The sequence below is a fragment of the Diadema setosum genome, chromosome 2 (assembly GCF_964275005.1).
Source record: "Diadema setosum chromosome 2, eeDiaSeto1, whole genome shotgun sequence".
Lineage (NCBI taxonomy): Eukaryota > Metazoa > Echinodermata > Echinoidea > Diadematoida > Diadematidae > Diadema > Diadema setosum.
In genome coordinates, this window is record NC_092686.1 from 47,063,309 (window position 1) to 47,083,886 (window position 20,578).

Here is a 20,578-nt window from a genome sequence, read left to right on the forward strand (position 1 = left end):
TGTCCCTTAGAAAAGTTAAGATGGTTGATTCAATGAATGGAAGTGCTCACATACAGAATAGATATCAGACTATGAAACTACCAACTAAACTTGTTTGCATAACATTACAACCTGAGTTAAGTTGTAACATTAACAATATAGCACAGCGACTAGTTGGTTGCATTAAAAAAGAAAATGAGAACAATCTCCTTTTTTTTTTGTGAAAATGCACAGAATGCTGGTGGTAGTAAATACAGATAAAAGACAGTTAAGATAGTAAAAGCTACAAATAGAGAATCATATGTCAGTTGGTTGCAGACATAGTGACACATACAATATTTATATAAACACTTGACTTCTATAAATTCTGCAAGAATTTGATGGCCGGATATTATAGAGAGAAAGACATTGTAAAGAGCAACACCATTAAATACACTTAGATGTGGTAGTACACTAGTACTGTACGAGCTGAAATTTTCGCGGTGGTTTTATTTTCGCGAATTTCGCGAATCGCCTTTGAACCGCGAAAATAACAATACGCGAAAATAACAACGCGCTAATAGCAAAGTTCAGTTGGACCCTCGCAACCGCGAAATTAACAACACGTGAAAATGTCCTCCAAGTAGCAATTCGCGAAAATATCTGTACGTGAAAATTTCAGCTCGTACAGTAACACAATGAAATAGATTCTGACAATACTCATACAACTATACACAATCACCATAAAAAGTAATCCTAGAGACATCATAGCATCAAGGTGATTTAAGCAATTTCTAGAAATCATTTCTTTTACACCTTTTCCTCCTTTTTCTAGAAATCATTTAGGCACATATTTTCAAGGTTGCTTTAATACCGCAAATTCATTGCATAAAATTACCATTTCATGATCACATTTTTTTTTTTACAGTCAAACATAGATTAAGTCAGCTGATCTACATGGCTGAATTTACAGCAAAGCGCTGCATAAGAATACAGAATGTGTTAATCAAGGTGATTCATAGCCATGTTTTGAAATACTATTAAATATTATACAAATTACGCAGTATATGTCAATTCAATCAGTGAGCAATTGCTTGATTGTGATATAAACAGCTCTAAAACCACTACCAAAATATATCCTAAACCTACTCAAGGAAAAGAAACTGGTAAGTCATTCTTCACTACAGTCTGATCGGACAGTGCCACATTTCAAACAGCAGCACCATAACAAGTGTGTACAACATTCTGAAGCACAAAAGAGCTACAGGTACTGCGCTTGATTTGCATGAACGCTATGGCATTTGCAGTAACAGCTACGTTTTACATAAATTCAGCCCACACAGATATTTGGTGCTTTAGAAGTAGACCTCACAATCACAAAAATAGTTTAACATGGACTGGAGTTTTCAGAGGGCAAGGAAAGACTTTGGGTGTCTTGTGTTGGTCCTGCAAAGTTACATTGCCCTGCTTCAAGTTTGATTTTAGTGTTAGCATACGTAACTTTCTTCAAGTAAACAGGTTAGTAATATGCATAAGAGGCCAAACTTACACATCACTTCAGCACTGTTACAGTACTCAGTCACACTATTTTTGTATTGTACATAAAATCAGTTTCTAATAATATCTAACCTGAAAAGGAATTATATCCCAGGCACGCGCTTAAAAAATGGACCAAAGTGGCTTGATTTTGGAAACATCTTTAAACAAGGAAGCAAATGTTGATCTACCAGGTTGCAGAGAAACTGCAAGATACCTCTTGTAGTGTACAAGATTAATCTAGTATTGTGTTATCTTTACTTGCAAACTTTAAGGAAAAAAAAAACAGTAATTGAAGAATAACTAGTATGACTGATTCATCACATATTACATAAATTTGAGGTCTGATATAGAACTCTATTATTTGCCTTCGATGAATGTAAATCTTGACTATTAATTACACAAACTGTAAGTTTTACCAGTATATCATATCATGATAAATGTTTAACCTTACGTCTGCTATAAAAGTTAGTAATTCATTGTCAATTTTCACTCCGCAACTCATTAGGTTCAAGGAAATCTATTACTGTGCAACATTGCTTAGAATGTTACCATATATTGGAAACAACTTATCTTAAGCATTTATGCAAATTCTCACAAATACTGTCATCACCTCACAAAAGGCTTCAAAAACTAGTTAATCTTTTTTTTTTCCTCTATCTATCTATCTCTCTCAAGAAAAAAAAAAAAATCCAAGCTTTGATGTATGTACAAAATTTACAACTGAAATGAGAGACCTCTTAGATGTTAGTAATCACCAAGAATGTGACATTTAAATGAGAAAATGAATGGAATAGAAATAGCAGTCTGCAAAAGTGTTTCCTGACAGACTTGGATCATTTCCAATCTGTGACGTCATAATGATTGTTTTGTTTCTCCCTGCTCTTACCTGTGATTGGCTGTGGGTTGAGACAAAAGATTCTACAACAGAGCATGTTACATCAATATGTCTCAATAAGTTTGAGACGCTTTCACAACTCTGCATCATACACTGCATTCAAGTATGTGGAATGGAAGTGCACTGACTTGTAACTCCAAGAACAAATGTCATCATTTGGGGACCGAGCGTTCACAGCTGCTGCCCAAATGTTTGTGGAATCAGCTTCATGGTCTTATCCGTTCTTTGCAAACAATAGATTCTTTCAAAGCTAACCTAAAAACAGTTCTCTTCACGTAAGCATATAGTACATAGCTGATATAAGTTTTTAATTGCCCGTACTATATTATAATTCTTCTCTTTCTCTTCAAAATACTCCCCAAAATGTCTCTACTGATAGATGGTGCAATATAAATGTTATGTATTATAATTATTATCATTATCACTTCACTGAAGGAATGGCAGATCTAATAACCCTAGTCTTGAACAATGCTTTCAGCTTCCAAATTGCATGAGCATCTATTATTGAGAAGGAAAATGCTGTCCTATGGAAGCAGAATAAAAAATTTTGCAGCTGACAGCAAGCACACAGGGATAGCAAGGTGATATTTACTTTCAAATGAAAGAAGAAACCTGGTTTAATGAAAAAAAGAGACTTGATTTGATGAAACATTTGTTCTGTCTAATGAGGCTTCATGAAATTTGATCCAAAATTATCCTCTGAAATGAAGATATTATTTGTGAATTGTCACATGAAAGTAATAGGATCACTTTTACATCAAGGTTTGTAAAACATCTTTTCATTTTCCAGATGCAGCACTTTTAACTGATACATATGTTGTCTCACTCCAACAATCTACTGTAAAAATGGTGTGAATGCTGACTACTTTAAAAGAAAAAAGAACAGTTTGATGATAATTGGCTTGGAATTTTAGTTACAGTCATACTGTACTGGAGACATACAGGAGATTGGATAACAGGTCACTCAAAACACCACAGCAACATACTTGACAAAATCCAAGTAAAACACATTTCCAGACTGTGAACTTGGTTGGAAGGTATTTAGATGTCAAACTCTTGGACAAATTTCAACCAAATAAGCTTATCTAGCAGCTGAGCTAGCTAGCTCAATGTCTCTGATTTTATCGTGGTAACATGGTGACATGTTGCATTTGTCTGTTTATAATGAGGCATCTTTAGGAAACTTGTATGAAATTGTAGTGTGCAAATGTGTACAAAACCTGCGTGCATATCTGCTGGGTGTAATATATTAAAGCAATACTCTGAAGAACAGTTCCAAACTATGGGGCTAAAAGCACTATATTATCATGAACTCTGAGCAAGCGTGTTTTATCATAAATGTAAATCTAGACTGTAATATGAAAAGTTCAACCTAAAACTCACAATGAGAGTTTGTTTTCTTTGTGCCATGAGCCTCTGCAGTGTATTTACATGAAAAAGTTACCATATTCCCATACTGTTATTCGTAACTATGCTCTACTGGCCTATACGGCATTTCTTAAATGAATTCCTCTGCTTACTGTTGCATTTAGAAGAAACAGTCTTCTAATCATGCTCTCTTAATTTTCACAAAGCAATCTCAACTTCTGTATTTGCATAATGTGACCAGTTTACAAGGTATTGTCAGAGCACATGAAATTCCTGCATAGGACTCATGGCTTCAGCAGCAGAGTGGTCAGCAGTCACTCTGTGGTCAGTTCTACTTTTTCTTTGGCCTCTTGGTCATTAGGGGTGAGGCCACCTTCTTCGAGGTCAGGATAGAGGCGGGTTTCTGGAGGACGTGACTGAGGACCTCGTCGATGACCTGTAGTGTCTGCCTTGTGATGGGATACGACGACGGCAGCTTCTTGATGATGTGGGGTGATTGCACGTAGTACCTGATATGGCACAGGCAGCAAAATAAACATAAACATGTCATTGTGGGATGAGACTAAACATCATAACGTAATAATATGCGGTAAGGAGGTTGATTTGCAGCAAAGCAGGGAAAGAGTGATATATTTCCATCTTCAACTTCAAAACTCCATTATATTCCGTGAAGTATATTTTTGAGATTTTAAAGGCCCTTTAAAATCTCAAAAATATACTTCATTTAAGGCATTATTTACCATTGGCAGATGAAACAAAAACCAAGCTTCAGTGTTTCAAAATAGCTCTAAAATGTGAGTTAGGGATACAAACAACCAATGTAACAATGTTAATCAGTATCACCGATGTTAAGTATTGTTAAATATACAAAACGTGACCAAGTTATAACAAATTTTTTTCTAGAATGAACTGTCCAACTGTTATGGTTTATTGAGGAAAATAGTCATATCTCCTTATATTTTAGGCTTTATTGCAAAATGTTTATATGGTAGCATGTTTTGTGTTACATCTGACCTACACTCATGCATCAAATGTGATAACTCAAACATTTTTTAAATCACTGCTCCCAATGGTCAACAGTACCTCTAAGGTGGCTGTTCTGACCATGAGAAAGTAGCACAGAATCCCAGTACCGATATTTTGTCTCCTCATTGACAACATATGCATAACAGAATACTATTGCATATCAGAACATAAAATATCACATTATATCAAGATTTTAGAAAAACATGTTGCATTTTGACAGCAGTATCATTTGTTGATTAATCTCTATCCAAATCATATTAGCCTCAAATTCAGGAAATCACTGATAAATCCCTCCCACAGCCAGTTTCTAATTTCACATTGGGTGCTCATTCATCGAATAAGAAAAAAAATCTTATCCCATGGTTCAGGAATGTTTCAGCCCTTCAACCCCAGAATTTCAGGCATTGGAACATGCTACCACACCACAGCAATAGAATCAAGTTTTAATGGCACTCAATTTACAGGTGAGACATGCAAACTTTGCATAGTTCGCACCATAAACCTTACATTAATGCTGTATGAACTCCAACATATGGTGTGATAAAAAAAAAACCCTCCTCCTGTCTAAGACTTCCACCGCTAGGCAAGATGCATGCTTTTAACAAATACTGCATCACCGAGTGACTGCATGCTGATTGAAGAAACTCCAGAATTATTCTCGGACTTGTGCAAATTTTGCTCAGCAAACCCACCTTCCGAGAGCAATTCATTAGCAAGGGTTACTAAAAGTCTTGTTTATACAATACAGTATTGGAAAGCTGAAGGGTTATAAAATATCTGTTCCGGACAGTTCCATAATTCAGTATCTTTAGGCACACTAATGCACCTTTCCTGTTTCAATATGTCACACAATCTAGTAACCCTACTGTGAGGGCCAAACGCTTGCGAAGTGGAAGTGCAAATAAGGCGTTGGTACAACTTAATTATCATTAAGTGTGCAAGCATGCTGCTGTACTTTACCGTCAATATTATCATCTTCACATACGGCAAGACAAGCATTGTGCAAATTCCTGCGGCTTTCAGGCACGACACATCTGTTTGCATTGCCGACTCACACGATTCACTCTGCCCTAAGAATTCAGCAGTTTGCACTCTACTCCCGGATTTGTTGATGGAGCATGCTTGTCAGTTATGTTGCCATGGCAACCACAAACACAAGTGTGCGTGTGTGAACGAGCTGCCAGTGAGCAGAGCACGCAGATTGGCTTGTGCCCTCTGCTCACTCTTCTCTTGGCAGATGTGATTTCTTCCAATAATTTAGCAGAGATCTATGGAATTTGAAGACTTTAAAAGAAAACAAACCCTACACATGATATGTGACTAACCCTAGGGAGTGACTCTATATGTAGAGGTCTAATTTTATCAGTCAAAATAAATAAATAAATAAAACAAATGACTTATCAAACTCATGCATTCTACACAAGTCTCTAAACTGATTAAAATGCATCACGACATGGTGAAACTGAAGGTAGCAGTCTGGAGTGTAAAGGCTCATGTTTCTAAGTACTAATGGTAGTTGGATGCCATGAGGTGCTTCTATAATCTGAACTCATACTGCAGATGAGTTTTGTGACATGGAAGATACAAGTTTCTCACATATTCTTATTGTCATCTAAATTCAATTTGTATCTTTTTCTTTGCAGACACCTTGTTACTGAAATTAATGTAAAGTCATGTGAGAATACCCAACAAGTGCACTAGAGATGAGAAATTTTGATATCCATCATATTCATTCTCTCACAAGTATCTCTCCTCCCTCTCATATTATCGATTTCCCTCTCTCTCTCTCTCTCTCTCTCTTTTTCTCTATATATACAGTATGTCCCCAAAAAAAATTACAATCGGATTTTCGCATTGATAAAACCCAGTATGATTAAAATATCTTAAAGGGACTGTACAGTACTGGTTGAGGTGGGGATTCATGTTTTGAACATTCCTAAGTGAGATAATGAAAAGCCTCTTAATATGAAATATGAAAGAGCATGTAATTTTAAGAAGGATTCAACGTTTATTTGATGAAAATTGGTTTTCAAATGGCTGAGATATCCAAAAAGTGCTAATAATAAAAGGCGACATGCCACAACTTTATCAGGATCTCTTTGTTTCACCTTGTTTTTGGATATCTCAGCCATTTCAAAACCGATTTCCATCAAACAAACTTTTGATACCCCTTAGAACTGCATGCTCTTTGACATCTCATATAGTGGTTTCTGAATATCTCGCAAAAAGTTAAAAGCTAAATCCTCACCTCGACCAGAACTGTACACACCCTTTAACGCTATTTCAGGGTCTCAAAATATAACATCATTCTTAGTTCTACTTTGCAGAAAACCCCATTCAATTTGGTTAAGCGGTCACAGAGAAATGTGGATTGTTGTAAAGCATGTCATGGGTCTGATTCTTCCAAGTTTAGCACTTGGATGCTCTTGGAACTGCTTTTTCATGTGTGAACACAATAGACAGAACTTGGAGGAAAGAGATTCCTGACATGCTCTACAAAATTCCTCATTTCTCTTTGACCAATGAAGCAAATTGATGGGGTTTTCTGTAAGATGTGGGTAATGAGATATAGTTTCATACCCTGAAATTGTGTTTGGATTGATTCACTATTTTTAAAGTTATCGTTGCAGGGATGTACCGTTGTAATTTTTATTTTTGACATGTGGTATATATCTCCCTCAGTTATCTCTTCACCCTTTTATCTCAGATCTCCCATCTCTCGTAGCAAAACAGGCCCCATTTGCCTTTCATCTTTTAGCAACATTCTCCTCCCTACAGATTTGAAATTCATCTCTCTCAGTTAAGCATCTGACTCTAAACCTTGCACGGACTCAATCTCTTCAATGTTAGCTCATTTCAGTTCATTTGGAATCATGTAAAGGGTACCTCCACACCGTGTTCACATTAACTTTGATAAACATGGTTAAAATCAAATACACAGAATGGTACACAGAATGGTACACATTTCATAAAAACTGGACATAAGGTAGGAAAGTTATGGAATATCTAGTCTTAATAAATTTTCATGAAACAGCTAGATGACTGTGATTGAATAGTCAAATTTGAGGCAGTAATGGTTTATCACTTGGTCTGACAAGTTTCCCACCAACCTGCTGACAGAGGTTCTCTCAATATTTATTTTCTTACATGAAATCACAGAGGAAAAATTAAATTCTTTGCATGAATTGTTTTGTTGTAACCTAGCCACAATGACTTTTGGAGGCATAAGGGCTGAAGCTCCTAACTTAGCTGATACTGTACGAGCTGAAATTTTCGTGTACAGATATTTTGGCGAATTGCTACTAGGAGAACATTTTCCCGTGTTGTTAATTTCGCGGTTGCGAGGTCTAACTGTGCTTATCTGTTCGCACGTTGTTATTTTCGCGGTTCAAAGGCGATTCGCGAAATTCGCGAAAATAAAACCACCGCGAAAATTTCAGCTCGTACAGTACATGATTTCATATTTTTGCGCACATTTCAGTGGTAGAGGTGTGAGTTGAGACAAGATCACCTCGGCCAATTTGAATAAGCAGTTGCCACAAACTTCATGGTTTCATGAAAACATGTAAAGCTCAAAGATTTCATGACACTCTCTTTTATGTCTAAATCTGATTAGCTTATGGCCAGTCAGTTCTGATTGCACTCTATTTGTCTCCAGTCACTTTGAATATGCCCTGATACTGCACTTAACAAACAATGCCTGCCCCATCCAAGAGTTGCTTTCATATCATTCATACTCCTCACAATGCTTCCATTTATAGCCCTTTAACAATGTGCTTCATTTATCAATTGCTACGCACTTTGAAGCGCTTTCTTTGCTGACTGGTACAGATACGTGGGTAATAATTGTCTATGAGTAGAGATTACCTATATAATATGCCTATTTCTATCGTGTTACCTTAGGTGGCTTTCTGTTGGATTGAGGCACATTGTTATATATATCAGTGGGCTTGCGCTAACTTTTCAACTAGGTTAAATTTAGAGACAGTACCAAAATGGTGATGAAGGTAGGCTACAAAGTGGCTGGGAACATAAAGGCAATATTAGTCGGAACTTTGAGGAAAAGCTGATGATATAAAGGAAATCATATAAAAATGTCATCTTTTTGAACGAAAAGTATGTATTCTCCAGTTGTGATATTGACATGTAATTCTCCCTGTTTTCTGAAAGGGTAACTGAAGTGCATTTCATCATGCTACAAACATGAGATAGGTTGAATTCTCTATATAGTCTGTTGATATCATTGTCTATGCATGAAGTTAAAATATGTTGAAGTCTTCTCATCCAGTGATGGCTGCGCCAAAACTTAAAAAGTGATAACTTTTGAACAAATTGTCTGATTTTCCTCAAACTTCACTGATGTGTTCTACTAACACTGCTGCACTCACTTAATTTACATTTATATTGGGGTATTATTCTCCTTTAATGAGGACAAGACACCGTGCACCCACAGAATGATATATCATCAATCATGAGGAGATAGAACTGTCTCTCTCTCACCTAAACTCCTCGTTGTAGTTGGTTCTGACGTGGGCAGAGACAGAGGAGCTGTACTCCAGGAGTGTCTGGAGGACAAAGAACTGCTGGAAGAGGAGCACGGCGTCGCTAGGCGTCAGCTTCTCATGTCGGGAAGGCATCAGTAGCTTCATGGCCTGGGCGAGGACTCGCTCCACGTAGTTGAACTGGAGAAAACAGAGCAGACACGGGAGGAATGGAGATGGATAATCTATTGTATACGCCATATATTTCGCGAGTTTACATTTTCGCAAATTGGGAATTCCCGACAATTTCGTGAGTGGTTAAATTCGCAATCGAGGAGTCTTGTACTGAACGGAGAAATGTACACGCATACGTAGCATGGGAACAGAGTCAATATTTTCGCGTGTCTTTAATTTCGGGAATAGCACCCGACTCGCGAAATTCGTGAAAATAAAAACCTCGTGAAATATTTAGTGTATACAGTATTTTAACCCTCTCACGACCACCAGGCTAAAATCCCATCGATTTTGTATGTAATCATGTTGCCGATGGGACTTGAGGAGTTAGACTGTGTCTGCAATTTCTATGCATACTGTTAAGCTGTATTTCATGTTCAGTGGGATTGACTGGCAAACAGAACAAGACATCCATGTGTTCTATACACTAGTATACTAAATGAATATGGGTAAGATGTATGCAACATTTGATGACATACTCTTATAATATATCACATTTTACACACCAGTGAATTCACAACAGTGTTCGGCAAACTCAGAATTACACATTATTTTGAAAACATTAACAATCAGTCAATGCTGCACTACTGAGTATATGCACCACATTATCGTTGTGAAAAAAGACATGGAGGGCTATGCATGTACTACACACAGTATCTATTGGACATAGGATCAAGTATTGAGATTCACTTTTATGAAATAGAGATGATAATCTGTTCTCTATAAAGTAAATTCCAGGCATGGCATGTATTTTAATACTTCAGCTGCAAAGTTTTGGATTATCAACCTTATGGTCATAGTCTTCAGAAACAATTGACCACAAAGCTATTGGTGTTGTGATTTGTGTATAAGAAACCAAAATGACTATATTGTACGGTGTATACAGATACCCATTATTATGTTATCATTACAACCACTGTTGTTCTGGTTCAGCTACACATAGTTAAATATTGCAAAATTGTGGCACCCCTGTGTAGATGCTGCTCATAGTTTTTGATGAGGAAAGCGTTGTAGGGGATTCTTTCAGCATTGCAAATCTCACAGCTCTACTAGCCCTAATCTGTTGGAGTCAATGGGTGCACACATGACTTACCAGAGTAGCTTGGGTGGTTTCCAGGACCCTCACCAACCAACAAATGTTGAAGAACTTGCCCTCGTCATTCCCCCAGTTAGACTGGAGACAGATCAAGATAAACACAAAGATGTGAATTTTTCATATCAAAACTCCCAGGGGCATCTCATACTTTATTCAAACTTATTGATGATTTACTCAGGCAGCCCCAGTGACAAAATATTTCATACCCTGTGGCACATTACGGTATTCCGCTTACCTTGTGCAATTTGAATGATCTTTTGCGGAGTGGAAAATCAAGTATTTCTACCAGGTCATTCACACTTATTGAATACTTCTAGGCAACACTCCTTAACAGAGAAGGATGAACCAAAATTTACTACATGTACGTACACTTATGTATCTCTTAGTTTGAAGGCATATTCTATGCAATTCATAGTCTTTTCCTTAATTACAATTATACCAAACTGGGCTATGCCTAATATAATCGACCATGCCAGGGTTCGAAATTGGCGATGGTCCGCTGGCCATTGGCCACCCAAAATCACGTCGGACTAGCTAAAAATCATAAAATTCTGAAGTTACTAGTCCGTCTGGCTGGCCAAAATATTGCTTCAGTGTCAAAATTGATTCTAAGTAGTCCGCCTGACTAGTTAAAAAAAAATGTTAAGTGCGACCCCTGCATGTTCCCTCAGATCTTCCATCCAGCTTTTCCTTCATGTTTAAAACATATACAATGTATTAAAGTCTACAGCGAGAGAACACCTCTTTTGAATTTTCTTCTTTTTACCCTTGGTTCCTAAACAAATCAGGGCCCTGTTGTAAGAATATCAAATACAAGTCAGGTATCAGCCAATCAGAATTGAGTATGCACAGACTTACATTTGATTTTCTGATTTATGTTCGATCTCAACAGAGACCCAGGTTTGTCCAAGAAACACATCAAGCATTGTCTTTTCTCTCAGTCCTAGCTGTAGCTTGTAATCAAATTGAGAGATAATTAGTACTTCTTTGTAGTAGTATACTTTGTGTGGCAATGTCTAAGTGAAGCGCATTGAGAACTGTGGCAGTTCTGGAATATGCGTCATAAGAAAGGTTACTGTTGATATAACTAGTAAGTGTTCTCATGACTGCGCATCTTCTTTCATTTTCTAAATGAGCTTACAGAGTCTAAAGACCATTTGGTGTTATCAAATCCATCTTGCGGTAGGTATTGAAGCTACAATCTGGTTGTCAGGGAAATAATTTCCTTGCATCTCAGTACTGAAGAAGAAAAGGATTCTTGCCGTAGCCTGTGTGTACTTAGACAAGAGAGGGCGCACAACTTCCCCCATTCTCACCTGATGGGCGATGAGTATCAGCTCAAAGAGTACGATGGTTGATGCATTGGTCAGCTCCTGAACCAGCTTCGCCACCTACAGGGGGCAGCAGACAATACAAAGGAGATACTGTCACACAGAACGTCTAGACATGATACACTCTCCAATACTCTAGCAAATCAAACAAGCTGAAACATCCCATGGTACAATGCATAAGTACTCTTCTCTTTTTTCAACCAACCCAGTCCAATCAGTCATTCAAAAAAAACCTAAATGTCTCATTTGGCTCTGTATTCAATTTAGCTTTGCCAAAGTTTTATGACAGAATGTCTATTCTGTGTCTAAAAAACTTTACATCTCTGTACCATTGTACAAGGTATCTAATATCAGGGATTTTTAAAGTGACAATATACTTCAATCTGTGAATGGTGCACAATCTCTTTACGTGACCTTGTTTTATGATTAATTGCCAAGAGACAAGACAAGGATGGAGGATTCCTGCAATATCCAAGCAGGACACTAAAACTGAAAGTTTGAGGATCAGGTGCTTGAGCCCTCTAGTGTTCAAAATAAACCAGTTTGCAGCAAACCCACATGAAAACTCTACAATGTATGTTATATGCATACTCCTGGGCCCCGTTTTATCAAAAGATACAATCGATTTTAAATTTCCTTACCACACAGGCTGCCATAGACTTACAGTTGAAATCAACTTTAAAATCAATTTTAACTCTTCATAAAACAGGGCCCTGGACTGGGAGATTTTTGGAGAAGTCATACATGCTCACACTCTCCAGATCACCCTTCTCCCCACTCCCCATCCCCATGACACATAGGTGAGGGGAAAGTCCCCTTTTCAATATACGAAGATCTTTTGACACTTTTTTGTACTTTTATCCTCTCCTTTTTTAAACTGTCTTATGAATTCTGAATGTCATAGAAACATAATTTGGATAAAATGTCAGAACACACTACAAAGCAACAATCTCTGAGTAACCAGGGCCAGCAATGGCACTAAAACATACCAGTATAAAACCTTTATACCTGGATGGCTTTGCATCAAAGCAAGAACACATGCATCATGAAAATGAGGATAAACCCCCTCAAAAAAAAAAAAAAGAAGAAAGTGAACAAAACAGTGAAAAAAAATCAAAGAGAAACAAAACAAACCAAAACCAAAATACACAAGATGTACGCCGTGTATGAAACTGCAAAACAAGGAGATACCAATGGATTGATAAAGATGACTAGAATTGTATATAAAATCTTGCATGTTAACACTTAGCACATTCTTTTAGAGCGATAATTATAACCTTAAAAGGTTATATCAGCTTCCTGCTATGTGGTACGCCAAACAAACACCGAATGTCCTTTCCATATACAGCGTTACACAGGCTCTTATTAGGGAAACAGGAAGGATGCATGCTACCACACGCAGATAAGAAACTCTGCATTCAAAGTACACTAGGATAGGAGCACAGTCATAGCCTTGTAGCTGACAATGACATATCCAGATCCTTCAGAGAATATTATATGCCTTCAAAGAATCCAATGGATATTTTTTTTTTTTTTTTGAATCTGTGGAAGAATAAGTTTATCGTCATTGAGCCCAGTCTCACTGTAAATACTGTGACATTAAATTCTATAATGTTTTACCCCTGTCCATTCACATTGGATGTTACTGTGGTTGAGAAAGCTGGTTCATTTTGAATTCTCAGTACAAAGTTCTCTCTTTTCTACTATCCTGATACATTAATGTTGGTGTGAATAGTCTTGTTGAAAGACTGAATGACTGCAAATACTGTAAAACATGATATATTTGCAGCATGAAATTTTCACGAATTGGAGCCGATGGCCTTTTTCGTGGCATGAAATTTTCGAAAATTGCCACTGGCGTTCAATGCATACAGTGTAGACAAGAACTTTTGAGGGCATTTTAATTTGTAAAGGGCCTACCCAGTCCCGACGTTTCGGCAAGCAATGTTCTCGCCATTCTCAAGGGAATGAGTGTGGGTAGGCCCTTTCCAGGGCCACATGTATATCCAAGAAAGAATGTGGTGCACCATTAAGCCTTCTACCACCTAAATTGTTAAGTTTGCAAATTATCGTTTAGGGCCCCTTCTTCACAGAAGCATCTTTGTTTTCATTGAAACATCTGCTTCAATTACACCTTACATGTAATTATTATTTGCACTAATGGGGACTTTTGACCTTTGACTCCACTTTTTTTCAAATAATTCTACTTTTGCAAGAAGCATCATAAAAATAATCTTTTCTCCACTCTGCTGCTACATTAGTGTTGTCCTGCAAAATATCAGGTATTGTACCATATATTTTTCCTTTGTGTCTGCCTATTCTATTAAATGCCTTTTTAAATGTTACAGATAGAAGCCCAATACCAAGTTTAACTGGTAAGGACTTATCTTCATAACCCATCAGAGGATATGATACTGCCTGTTTATTCCTACAAGGATATATGGATATTGATTTCATTCATATGCCAGAGAATGAGAGCGAGACACATTCAGATGTTATATACACCTCAAAAGAGGAAGTATTACGTACTGTTATCAGGCATGGTATGCATGGACAGAAGTGCACACAACGACACAGTTTCCTATGCCACAAAGAAACGGATGATGAAAAGAGTTTGGAGGGAGGAGCTAACACAGCAACTAATGGTAAGTTTGCATGACTTGGACTATATGACCAATGTTGTTTGTGTGTGTGTGTGTGTGTGTGTGTGTGTGTGTGTGAGTGCAGATGTTGTGGTAGACCACAAGTGCCTTACATCTCATAGACATATATAGAATATGGTATTTGTGGTTTTTGACACCGGAAGAAGCATTCTAAAACTGCTTCCTAACGTTTGAAACTATACAGAGAAAGAGAAAGAGGAGTGAGAGTTAGGAGGCTGCTTGCGAAAAAGACCAGGAAAACCTGACGACAGGAAAATGAATATTGTTTCTGCCTGAATCTCTACAAATCATTCATGATGACAGCACTTCAAGATGACATCACACAGTCATATGATGGCATCACACAGTCACATGACTAGATAATATATTGCTAAAGGTAAAACATAATTTTCATATCCCTGCAGAAAACAGATTTTTTTTTTTTTTTTTTTTTGCTCTAGAATGGAGACATTATGTATGTCAATATGTGTGAAATAACGCTGTGATAACACAATTTCAGTTGGATAAAGATGACAATGAGAAATACTACCCAAAAACGTTCGCCAGAAGTAGGCTACTATAGTCTCAGAGTATAACTGATCGTGGCTGCTGCATAGTCTTTCATAATTGACTATCAATAACTGACAACTCAGGCCACAGCAGTATCCACTAATCTTCTGTGCTAGAGTGAATCGCATGTAGCTAGTTGGGAGATTGCTTGGGCGCAACTGATCACCTATACCATTAGGTCCATGCCTACTGTATACCCACCGATACCCACCTATACCCACTACTAAACAGGGAGGGCTCTTCAGGAATAAAAGTCCAGTACACTGGCTTTGATCATTTTACTCTCATGATCTCTTGTAACACTCCAAAACAATTCAAGATCCTGGCAAATCGCCTCAGCCTGACAAGTTTCTTGGTAGACCCTTTTGCTGTACTACTGTACAAGCAAATTCCAAATGATGACAGATGAATTTTGATCCCTTCTGAGAACTATTTTTGCTGATCAAGTCTCCTAAATTTCTCCTTGCTTTGTAATTTGCATACAACAAAACAGACATGCTTTGGGTTTGTCTTGAATCTGTATGAGGTGACTAATTACTTCCGCCAAGGGAGGAGGATATGTTTTCGCTACCGTTGGTTTGTGTGTTTGTCCTTGTGCAAAATAACTCAAAAAGTTGTAAACGGATTTGGATGAAACTTGCAGGAAAGGTTTAGAATGATACAAGTAACAGATGATTCAATTTTGGTAGTGATCTGAGAATTTTTGGGGAATTTATGAAGGATTTTTGATATTTTGGCAGGTAGGGTCAATGAACTTGGGAGTTCAGGATGCGCGTATTTGAGGTTTGCATGCACGCACTAAAGTGCATGCTCTAGTTTCTACTAGGGCGAGGCACGCCGTGCAGCCGAGGGTTTAAGGGTTTATGTCGTAACAAAAGGTTTCTATATTGGGAAATCGGGCGACTTTCAGCACACAAGGCTATAAGTACGTATGGGTGGTATCTCTATGGAAGAACAAGATCAGTGGAAATGAGCTGCATGCTTGGCGGAGGTCTGCGCTCTCAGTGCTTTTCTAGTTTCTTCTGTCTTGATAAAGAGAAGGAACATTAGTGCTTTTTATTTTTTAATACATATTCCTGGAGACAATGTATTTTTGAGGGAAACATTGCTACTTTGTAGCCCATCATATGAGCAAGAAAATTAATCCAGTTAGAGCTAGGATGGACTGATTTTGCTACAACACACATTTTCCATAGACACTTGCCCAAGTCTACTTGGGACTCGGGACTCGTCCTCAACGGGTAAACAAATAGGTACAATTTCAACGCTTTGTAGGACGGTATATACTGAAACTTATTTGCTCTTAACTTTCTATACATTTGGCAAGTGGGTTCAGAATTTGAATGTTTTGTCCTATTGTGTGGCTACTTTTATCAAAGTATTTTCGATTTTCGGTTGATTTTCTTTTGACAATTGATGCGTGCGTTGCTTTCATCAATAACTTTCAGTCTGTGTTACAGCTTAAGTTGTACTTCACAAGGAAGTCACTTCTATTGGCACTAACACTCCGGATAATTTTTCTTGGCATGTATTGACAAAAGAGCTGTCCTGAGCATGATATCAGTACAAGGGCTTGTTGATCTGAACATAAACACACAACTCCCACTCACTGGTTCGTAAGTACACATTGGTTCAAATCACAGCCACATATGTTACACACTGTATCATTCATCTAGTAACACAAACACACACACACACACACACAAATGACTGGTATTTTGGTGATCAGTTTATCTCTATTACTAATGACTGATGTAGCAATTACCAAACACATAATTAAAGGGATGGTATAGTTGTGGTTAAGATGGGGGATTCAGATTTTAATTCTCTGTGAGATAATTAGAAACCGCTCATGGAATATTAATATAATATGGACTATCCTTGAGGGGGATATGACATTTATTGCCTGAACTAGAACTGTATTGCCCGAGGTGAAGACGAGGGCAATGCTATTCTAGTGACGGCAATCAATGTCGTATCCCCCGAAAGTAGACAGTCCATATCATTATTACTACCCATTTCAGGTATCTTGAGCAGCAAAATGAATCATTACAATGTAAACTTTTTACAACTTCCCAATTCACGGTAACAAGTTTCCACTCGGCGCTCGAGCTCTACACCACATTGCACGCTACATCCCTTTACACAGCTCAGGTACACGGCACGCGTATAATAGCCAACTTACACAGGCACAGGTATCGTCCTCTATTTTTATGTGTTAACCAATTAAAATTTACTCTTCGTAGCGAAACCACCCTGCGAGAAACTGTCATCAACAGCAAAATTTGGGCCTTACTGGGAGCTCAAGTGCCCGGATCCTATATTCCCCTCGTTTTAACACGCAAATACCATAGGCATTTGCCGAAGAGGGCAATATGAGTAATTTACCCCTCTTCTCCCTGCTTGTGCGCAATCCCATGTGTAAGATGAGGGGAATACAATTTTGAAGAACCACAGCTCAGATGCCTGATACAGGTAATAATAAAGAGCATAAAATTTTACGAAAAATTTCAAGTTAATTTGATGAAAATCGGATTTGAAATGGCTGAGATATAAAAAAAACAAAAAAACAAAAACAAAGTAAAACAAAGTCGTCCTAATCAAAGGTGGGTCCCATCTTTTATTATAGGACCTCTTTGTTTTGGGACATCTCAGCCATTTCAAAACCAATTTTCATCAAATGAACATTGAATTCCTCTTAAAATTGTATGCTCTTCAATATTTCAAAAGATGTTTCTCCTTCTCTCTAAGAAAAGTTGGAAATTTGAGGAATCATCCCAACCAAAACTATACTTCCTCTTTAAGTAGTCCCTCTTTCAATAAAACCTTTGCACAGGTATGTCTTGTTTGTGTTTGATAAGCAACCTTCATGCGACATGATAGCTGCCATGTTAGGTTTCTTGAATGTTTGCACGATAAGAATTTCTTGCTCTTGGGATTTCTGGTCCACCAAGTGGATTTCTTTCTCTTATGAATGTTGGTCCTGGAATGAACAAAAGATCCTACATCATGGATCACTTATAATAGCTACATGGTGAAATTTTACTAGATTGCCTCTTGGACAAGGACAGTGAAGAATTCACTCTCTAATCTATTAAAAATGTTAGAAAAACCAGATTGCACGATGAAAACTTGTATGCGGTTTTCTTTTTTTTTTCTTTTTTTTTTTTAAAGAAGTACTATAAGTCTATACTCCACACTGAGCTAATGCACAAATAGATAAACATCAATGTTTACTTTATGCAGTATCATTTCTGAACTATGTGACTCACATGCTGAGGATTAAGCAGCATGAGACATGAATTGTGTGAAACAGCAATGATATCTTAGAAATTACACAGCAAATAAGCCAAGCCATGAAGAGTTTTTTGAAGAATCATACAGCTAAAAAAAAAAAAGGCAAATGGCCTTTATAACACACACATGATGAATAAATGCTTTAAAAGAAAAAAGGATCAATCAAATAGCATCATATCATCAAACATAACTCTTTTGGCAGAAGAAATAAAAACTCTGAAAAACTAATAAAACAATGGTTTGAAAATATATCTTCCACCAAAACTCAGGCAAAAAAAAAAATGCTAGAGATACTAAGATGATCAAAAAGACAATACTGAGAAAAGATAGTAGAAAGAACTTTAAGAAGCTTTATAAATTCATTCTCATCCAACCTAATATCAGGTAAAGAATACAGCTTTCAAGGAGTATTTTCATTTTTTACATTAAAATCACATAGCATTTATGTTTATACATCACTTAGACAAGTGTTAGTACAAATGTATAGAATTATTTAAACACTGACACAGTTTCCTGTTGATATTCATGAAATACTGAGCAATATAAAATCTACCTTGGAAGAGTGTACATTGCTGTATTCTTTGAGTCAATCTTCTATGATTGACAGAGAAATGAATGCACGGTTAACAAGCAATAATGTAATTCATGGGAGAGATGAAATTTGGTTGTTTGATGCTATGTCTTAATGAACAGACAGAGTTTTGATAGTCATTAATTTATTGCATCATTAGGCAGCAGATAGAGTACAAAAACTCATTAAAATGGTTCCCATATTATAATATTCACTAACTGGCTTTTTGGGTGAATAGTCAACACTTTCCCCTACAATGTACTTCAGAAAAGAGAACTAATATACAAATGTGACTGAGGTAACCTTTATTCAGTAATGTAGGGAGGGGTGGCAAGGACAGACAATTTTCCAAAGATTTTGCTTTCTTGAATGTGTTGTTTACTCCAACTTCAATTAAATATGTATGAAGGGCAGTTCATGAATAGATGAGAATGGGTTTTTCACTTCCACTACTCTTCTATACTGCTGATTTAAGGTAATTGTATGCCTTGGTGTAAAGGAAGAAATATGGAAACGTCACATTCATTATTACTCACAGAAAGCTGAGGGCCATGAGGTTACAAAATTATCAGACACTACCTCAAGTCATGCTGCATTGAAAATTTCATCAAATCGTACCCTCATATCAAACAATTGGATCGTGGGTCTGAAGCAAAACACAGAATTATCAACATACAAAGATCAAGAACAATTGACTGCTCACAATAAGTACGTGTTAAGTTGACTCTTAACTCAAACAGACTTAAAGGTGTCCAGTTATATTGATTAAACAAGAAAATAGAGATGGATACTACGGTGCATACTCATGTCACAGGAATGCCAACTCCTGCTGAACGAGGTACTTCTAAGAACGTCCTTCCTTGTATAACAAATATTATGCACAGATCAACACTGCCTAAGTTTTCAGCTTTGAATCACATTAAGGTACATTTTGTATAAGTGACTCTTTGCTCTCCACTTGTGTGTGTGTGTGTATGTGTGTGTGTGTGTGTGTAAGTGATGTTGAAGTGAATTTAGGAAATTAGGGTTGAAAAATTGTGGCTGACTGCTCTTATTATCAGACACTAGGGTGGTATGATCACAAATTAATAATCATAATGATAATTAGCATTGGCATTAGTAGTTCCTATGTGCTCAACCAGACCTTGAAACTTATATGGTTATTCAAAACAATAAACAGGATACTGAAAGGAAGCCAGGTGGAGAAAAAAAAAAACAACTCACTATTACGATGTATTTCTCGTTCGCGATCATATAAGAGAAGATATCACATCACATGCATGCAACCTATATTAAGGTATAGAGAAAATATCAAAATAAACATAATCTCTGTGAAAAAAATATCTGATGTCACACCAATTCTAACAAACTTGTAACAAAAGTAGACCTAGGTAATCCTGTCTGTGTGGCCAGTTTTTGATAGTATTATGTCTTTCAATATTTTTTTTTAAACCTGTTTATCCACATGATCCTGTTTGTAACATAGAAACTGTGTGATGAGCCAGCCATGCTAAATCCAGCAAAATTCTCTCAACATACTAATTTACATTTACACAACCAACTGAAGAGC

The 20,578-nt window shown here is 37.1% G+C and overlaps 1 protein-coding gene across 1 annotated transcript in view; it reads right to left on the reverse strand.

Moving 5' to 3' along the window:
- Positions 1–3,504: 3,504 nt before the first annotated feature.
- LOC140246076 (uncharacterized protein C12orf56-like) overlaps positions 3,505–20,578 on the reverse strand; it is a 48,140-nt gene continuing 31,066 nt past the window's right edge. The window contains exons 8-11 of the mRNA XM_072325521.1: positions 11,914–11,988; positions 10,595–10,675; positions 9,287–9,468; positions 3,505–4,269 (exon numbers count right to left, since the gene is read on the reverse strand). Coding sequence (XP_072181622.1) covers positions 4,092–4,269; positions 9,287–9,468; positions 10,595–10,675; positions 11,914–11,988 — 516 coding nt within the window. The 3' untranslated portion in view covers positions 3,505–4,091. The remainder of the gene's footprint in view (positions 4,270–9,286; positions 9,469–10,594; positions 10,676–11,913; positions 11,989–20,578) is intronic.